The 7,512-nt window shown below is 49.2% G+C and overlaps 1 protein-coding gene across 1 annotated transcript; it reads left to right on the plus strand.

Moving 5' to 3' along the window:
• Positions 1-2,960: 2,960 nt before the first annotated feature.
• Positions 2,961-4,379, plus strand: LOC131586677 (inositol 1,4,5-trisphosphate receptor-interacting protein-like 1). The gene has a single exon (XM_058853830.1). The coding sequence runs from the start codon at positions 2,961-2,963 to the stop codon at positions 4,377-4,379; it is 1,419 nt and encodes a 472-aa protein (XP_058709813.1).
• The last annotated feature ends 3,133 nt before the right edge of the window (positions 4,380-7,512 follow it).

The raw sequence follows: 7,512 nt of genomic DNA on the forward strand, positions 1-7,512 counted from the left end.
GTTTCACAGGCAGCAAGATCTGGTGAGGGATTTCAAAGCGTGAAATAGTTCAGTTATTTTCAGTGTTGGCTAGCTACATCCACAAATTTGCAGGGAGAATATCAGGCCCACCTTTGTCTTCTCCTCTTACAGGAGGCATGGGTATCCAAGGCAAAAACACCTGTAAATGAGGCAGGCATCAGAAGACTTATGGGAAGCAGTCTTTTATCTCATGTGATGACTAATAACATGTTCCCAGCTGGAGCATAGTTTGAGACCTCTCTGCAGTTCCTCAGCAGGAAGAAGAAAAGATCTGTGTAATTGTTTTAACAATGGTGTGCAGAGGGCTCTGGAAATGGAAGATGGCATCAGTGTACTATCCCATTGAGAGAGGACATCAGATGTTATGGCAAAAAGTCTGATTGCTCCAGTGCCTGCCTGGTGCAGGAACATGCATAGGGGAAAAGTAACTTCCCTGCAAACTGCTTTGCCCCAAGCAAGAGGAAATGCTGTAAGTATGTTGAGCAGTCAGAGATTATCACATACAGTATATGTGTGTGAATGTATTTTAATATATAGTGATGGTTCCTTTGACAAGAACAGTACCTAAATCATGGAGTTGTTGAGGTTGGAAAAGACCTTTAAGATCACCAAGTCCAACCACCAGCACAGCGCCATCACCTTGGTCACCAATGTCCTCAAGTGCTACATCCAGGCACTTGAAGTGTTTCTTACACATTTCCAGGGATGGTGACTCCACCACATCCCTGGGATGCCTATTCCTATGCTTGACAGCCCCTTCTGGGAAGAAACCTTTCCCAAATATCTCACCTAAATCACCCCCTCCATACAATTTGAGGTCTTTTTCCTCTTGTCCTGTAACTTGTTACCTGGGAGAAAGGCCCCACCCTTTCCTTGCTACCACCTTTCAGAGAGTTGTCAACAGCAATGGGGTTCCCCCCAGAGCCTCCTTTTCTCCAGGCTACACACCCCCAGCTCCCTCAGATTTGTGTTCCAGAGCCTTCCCCAGTTTGGCTATGCACAGCTGTGCACAGGCAGCCCTTGGCACCCCCACACCAGCTGCCCCAGGATGCTGATCCCCACAGCAACAGGCTCCCCTCCTGCTCCTGCTTCAGGCCAGCGTCCAAAGACACCACCCAAGATCACAGAATCCTGGAATGGTTGGGGTGGGAAAGGATCTTAAAGCTCATCTGGACCTCCAAGCCCCCTGCCATGGGCTGGGACACCTTCCACCAGATCACCTTGAGCTCCTGCTCAGAGCCCCATCCAGCCTGGCCTTGAATATTCCCAGGGATGGGGCAGCCACAGCTGCTCTGGGCAACCTGTGCCAGGGCCTCAGCAGCATCACAGTAAAAAGCTTTTTCCTAACATGTGTTGTAATGCAGTTAGGAAAAATGGTATGACCCAAAGTATGTACTCCTGAAAATGTAGAATTGTAAGTTTCTTTCCCTTGTCTCTTTCTCCTCAGTTCTCCTTATTGGTTGTGTAAGTGTAACCCACCCTCTTCCCCCTGCCTTCAAAAAGGGGTGCTTATTGATACCTCTTCCTCTTTCCCTCCTGCTCCTCACTCCATAGGATCCCAAGAAAATGAAGCTGCAATTGCCATCTCAGCTAAGGGAAAGGGCCTTGTTTTTATGTTCTTCTTTGCTAAGCTAAACTATCTTCCCTGTCTCCCTGGCTGCTGCTGGGCAGATAGCGGTGACAGGGAGGCAGGGGACATAGAAATTATAGCAAACATGCAATCTAAATTTCCTCTTTTAGTACAAAACTGTGCAGCCTTGTTGTATCACTATTCTGACCATATAAAAAGTCTCTCTCTCTTGTTTTTTTTATAAGCTCCCTTTTAAGTACTGGAAGGCTGCAATGAGGTTTCCCTGAAGCCTTCTCTTCTCCAGGTAGAAGAGCCTCTGCTCTCCCAGCCTGTGTTGACAGAACAGGTGCTCCAGCCCTCTGATCATCTCTATGGCCTCCTCTGGCCTGCTACAACAGCTCCACATCTTTCTTGTGCTGAAGAACCCAGGCCAGGATGCAGGGCTCCAGGCAGGGCCTCCTCAGGGCTGAAGCATCTCCCTCAGCCTACTGCTCATGCTTCTTTGGAGGCAGCCCAGGATTTCACTGGCTTTCTGTGTGCACACTATTGGCTCATGGCCAGCCTTTCATCCACAAGAACCTCCAAGGCCTTCTCTGTACCCCACACCAAGGGGTGTCACAAAGGCCCCCAGAGCACCCCCACAAGCACAGAGATCAGCGCCAAGGGAGAAAAACATCCTGGAATTCACATAATCCAATTTTATGTTCACCAGTGGTTCAGGGGAGCTTTGTCCTGGTTTGTGAAGTGTCTGGGGACCATTCAAGAGTGGTGGGCCTGCATTTGGTGGGTGTTGGGACTTTAGTTTCTTGGGGCCATTGTGAGGGTCTGAGCTGGGGTGGCCATGAAGGGCAGGGCTGGCCTGGCTGTGATGTCTCTGGTGCCAGTGACATCCCAGGGATGCCACAACAAGGGGTGTGTAGGCAGTGTTGCCGCAGCACCAGGCCAGGCTGGCCTGGCTGTGATGTCTCTGGTACAAGTGACATCACAAGGGACATCACAATGAGGAGCAGGTATAAATCCAGCAGCAGGCAGCACTGCCCCAGGCCGGCCCGGACAAGCACCATGTGGACATACATGACCAGATGCTGCACTGGATGAGGGTGAGACCACAAACATGGCCACCCAAAAAAGTGCTTCCCAGCCTGCATCCAGGGCCCAGCCCCTTCCAGGCACACCTTGCAAAGGGCACTGTGCTACCACTGGGACTGGGTGCAGGCTTTGCTGCCTACCAGCTGCTTAGCCCCTTCTCCTTCCTGCCCACCGTTTCCCACCTCTTCTTCCCTTACTGCCAGCTCCCTTAATTTCTCTATTCTTCCTTCCCTCCCTTCTCAACCCCACTGCACTCCTTTCCCTTCTCTCACAGGCTATAATGGTCATACTACTCCTCTTCTGGCTTGTGCAATGGATCTGCTATTACATCAAAGTGTACCTGGATAAGGATCTCAGCCAGACACTGAAGGAGTTTGTCTGCAGGACTGTGGAGCAGTGTGTCGGGTCCTGGGGAGCCATGCTCTGGGCTGCCTTGCAGCAATGGCTGTTCTGGGCCATTGCTGGAACCCTGGTGCTGCTCTTGGCACTCCGCTGGAGGCTCAGGAAAAGGATCTCTGTGGTGGACAACAGGAGGGACTCAGAAACAGAAGAAAGTGAGGAAGAACTTCCTGCTAAGAAGAGTATGATCTGGATCTTTTCAAGACACTTCCAGTTGTCAGTGCCAAAGCTGGCCTCTGGGAGACGGGTGGTACAGGAGCTGCTGAGTGACCTTCTCCAAGTCTCCCATAGTCTCTTTTCAGACAGCTTCTTCCCACTGCTGGAACCAGCCATTGGGGTGGGCAGTGCTTTTGAAGGATGGAGTCACCATAAGGAGGAGGATGTTGTCTACTACATGTTTGTGCCCCTGAAGCCGCCCCATGGGCATGCCTTCCTCCTGGAACCAGACACCACGGGGGAGATGTCACAGAGAAGTATGCGCATCCGCGTGGAGCTGGTGTGCACTTGCACCGGAGAACAGCCTGACAACAACATGCTGTGCTTCCTCCACCACTCTGAGAAGGAGCTGAAGAGAAATCAGATGGCCAGCCTTCTACATACCCTCTGTACTGGCCCTTACCTAGATGGGGAGAAAATTGCCCTCTGGTTCCAGACATTTGTGATCTTGGCCTGGTCAATGTTGCCTCAGTCCTGTCACTACAGCATGAAGGTGCTTCCCTCCCGCCGCTCCTGCAAAGTGAAGCTGATGAAAGCCTCTGGGAGAAGCTTTACTGTGGAGATAATATTTAGTGTGCAGCAAGGTGACTCGGATATCTTCCTGAGTAGCCAGCCTACAGAGGCCCAATTCCCTCCAAGCACGACATGGCTGGAGAGTTATGCAGTGGCAGAGGCAAAGTTCTTCAGGCAGGTTGCCATGCAGGCCCCACCCCACAGCTGCCACCTCAAATGCCTGCGGCTCTGTGCTCGTGTTCTGGAGGATTCAGGCCTTTCTATCTATGCCTTGAAAACCTCAGTCATGCACCTCCTGACCTTGATCCCTCTGTCAGAATGGCAGCACAAGTATCTCCTGATGCGGGTGGATGACATCTTGCACTACCTGCGCTGTTGCCTAGAGGAGGCACGCCTCAAGCATTTCTTCTTTGGCAATGAGGATATGCCTGAGGAGATCTCCTTGCCCCCAGCTTTCCAAGAGGCACAGCCTTTAAACCTCTTCCAGGACCTGGCACAAAATCCAGCTGCCCAGACTGAGGCACTGAATAAGTTTAATAAGTCTGAACGTGACCACTTCTTTGGGTTTTGAATGAGACAACTGTAGAATCACAGAATCATAGAATTGTAGAACTGTAGAAGAATAGAATCATTAGGTCTCTAGGAAAATACTTCCATATAATTCTAACCATATTTTGACTTCCTGGGACATTCAGTTGATGCAAAGTTTACAATAAGTGGTGTGTTTGAACAAACACTGTATCTCTGAGCATCTGTCCATCAGCTTGGCATGGAATGCGACTGCTCAGGTACCACAAAGTTGAAGATTATTTGGTAGAAGACCTGAAGTGGTGGGCCCTGGTTTCTCTGATTCCCTGCCTATGGCTCCCCTACTGTCACTGCTCCTACACTGGGGAAATAAGAAAAACTGGTCACCCTCCACAGCTGTGCTCACTGCCAAGTGGCATTTAAACATTGCTGCCCTCCAGCTGCTTCTGCAAATGCCACTTTTGAGAGGGTCCATTCCTCCTGTGAGCTTTACTGGGGACAAATATGGCAATAAATGATATACTGGAGCAAACACAATGTGTGAATCTCCCTGCATCACTTTGTCAAGGAGCACTGGTATAGAGTATTGGCTGCTCAGCTGCTGCAGGGTCAGGGAGAGTCGGGCAGAAGAGCTGCCAGGTGGGCTGGGTATAGCACTTGGGGCTATTGTAAGGGTCTGAATTGGGGAGGGCATGAAGGGCAGGGCTGGCCTGGCCATGATGTTTCTGATGCCAACGACATCACAAGGGACATCACAATGACAGGTATAAATGAGAGCAGCAGGCGGTGCTGTCCAAGTCCAACTTGAGACAGAGTGAGTGTGCACACAGACCGGAGACTGCCCTGGATGAGAGATGGAACACAAAGGCAGAGCTGTCAAACCCTTCTCTCTGTCCTCATGAAGGTCATATCTGTCCTAACGTTCCTGGTCACGCTGGTGAAAACCATCCTCCAGAACGCAAAGGTGGTTAATGATGAGCTGGATGAAGACACACACCAACGCATGCAGCACCGTTCTGAGTTCCTCAACCAGCAGATGGCTTGGATGCTGCAGGAGCTGGAACACAAGGCTGTGGAGCAGACTGGTGGATCATGGGGACATGTGCTCTGGGTTGCCTTGCTACAATGGCAGGTCTGGGCCATTGCTGGAATCCTGATGCTGCTTGTGGTGCTCTGCTGGCAGCTCAGAAAAAGAAGCTATGAGGTGCTGCCCAGCTGCCAACTGAGCACCTTGAAGCTGGTCACTCCCAGACCCCACACTCCCATCCCCAACCCCACACTCTCCACTCCCATCCCCACACTCCTAAACCACTTCAGTTTCTCACAGAAGTTGAATCTGAGGAGGAAATCTAAGTGCAAACAGGTAAGTTTAGATAAGAATAGGTTAAAAATTGAAAGAAAGTAAATTAGAAGAATTTATAAGAATGGAGAGTAAAACAAAAAATAAAAATAAGTAATGCACAATAAAGCTGATCACCATGCACTGACTGATGCCAGACCCTCTTCCAAACACCAATCAGCTCCCCTTCCAGGTAGCTCCCCCATTTTATATACTGGCCATCATGGCCTATGGGATATCCCTTTGCCCAGTTTGGGCCACCTGTCCTAACTGTGCTCCTCCCTCCCAGCTTTTTGGATTTGTGGTTTTTGTATCTCCTCACTGGCAGAGCACAGGACACAAAAAAGTCCTTGATTTTGGATAAACTGGACTCTTGGCACTAACCAGATCATCAGTGTGCTACCAGCATCATTGTCATACTGAATCCAAAACACAGCACTGGAGCAGCTACTGACAAGAAATTAACCGTATGCTGTATGCTGAAACCAGAACAATATCCACTTTTTAACCCATAGCATTTATGTCATGCCAAGTCTCCCACCTCCCCACACTTTATCACTTTCCCCATTTCTCTGACAGACATACAGACAGCCAGCATTCCCTTAGTCTGTGGAACACCTCTGTCAAATGTCCATACAATTTTCTGCAAAACCTTGACCATGCATGTGGGGAGAACAGATTCTGGGCTGCTGAAGGAGCAAGTCCAGAAAGTCTACTGGGAATGTGTTTTTGAAGTTCCTGTGCTCCAGGAGTGTTAGTCCCCTTTGAAGAGCCATCTCCTAAAATCACAGGAGTAGGCAGTGGCAAGCAGGGCAGAAGGACGACTTGGCTGAGCAGGGATCTTCTCCTTTTGCAGTTCTCCCCTCCTCCTTCCAGCCCTTCTTGTAGATGGGTGTACAATTTGCTAACTTCCTGGGACCTCCTGGGTTATCAGGGACTGCTGGTAAATGATTGAAAGGGGCTCAGGGAGCACCTCTGCTAGCTCCTGCACTCTCCTTTTCTGGGTCCCATGTGACTGCATAGACTTGTGTCTGCCTAAGTAGTGTAGCACATCACCGACCATTTCCCCATCCCTGTCTTTCAGCTCAGGGGTCTGGGTACCCACAGAACAACTGGTCTTACTATTAAAGACTGAGGCAAAGCAGACATTAAGAACCTCAGCCTTTTCCTCATCTTTTGTCATTATGTTTCCCCATACATCGAGTGAAGGATGAAGATTCTCCTTAGCTCTCCTTTTGTACTTGTAGAAACATCTTTTATTGCTCTTGACTGTAGTAGCCAAATTAAGTTTCAGTTGGGCATTTTCTATTTATAATGTTTTTTTAATTTTGACTCTGCTAACCTCATGATATCACTGTGGTCCTCCTGAATTGCCTGTGCCTTCTTCAAAAGGTCATAAACTCTTTTTTTTTTTTTCTTTCCTGCATTCCAGCCAGCTTTCAGCACCTGGAGACAGCCTGCTCCTGCACCTAGAAGATTTCTTTCTTGAAGGATCTCCAGCCTTCCTGAACTACTTTGCTCATCCTGAGCTCCTTGACACTGCTTTCCATGGGACTGTGAATCTCCCTGATCTCTTGAACAGCAAGAAATCTGCCACGTGGAAGTTCAGGATGGCAGTTCTGCTAACCACCAGCCTTACTTCTCCAAGAACCAAAAGCTCTTATCATTTTATGATTTTTGTGCCCAATACTTCAAGGCCAAGAAAGGATGCTACCTTGTAGCAGATGAGAGAGAAATCAGGTTTCCTTATTTATACAAACTTAAAAAAGACATTAGGCCTGTGTGAAACAAATATGAATACCCCAGCTAGGCAAGGCAAAGTTACCCTTAAGCGACA

Source organism: Poecile atricapillus, chromosome 1, assembly GCF_030490865.1.
Source record: "Poecile atricapillus isolate bPoeAtr1 chromosome 1, bPoeAtr1.hap1, whole genome shotgun sequence".
In the NCBI taxonomy this organism is placed as follows: Eukaryota; Metazoa; Chordata; class Aves; order Passeriformes; family Paridae; genus Poecile; species Poecile atricapillus.

What these genes read in the sequence shown, in the direction of transcription:
- LOC131586677 (XM_058853830.1), top strand. Translation starts at nt 2,961, where the DNA reads ATGGTCATACTACTCCTCTTCTGGCTTGTGCAATGGATCTGCTATTAC.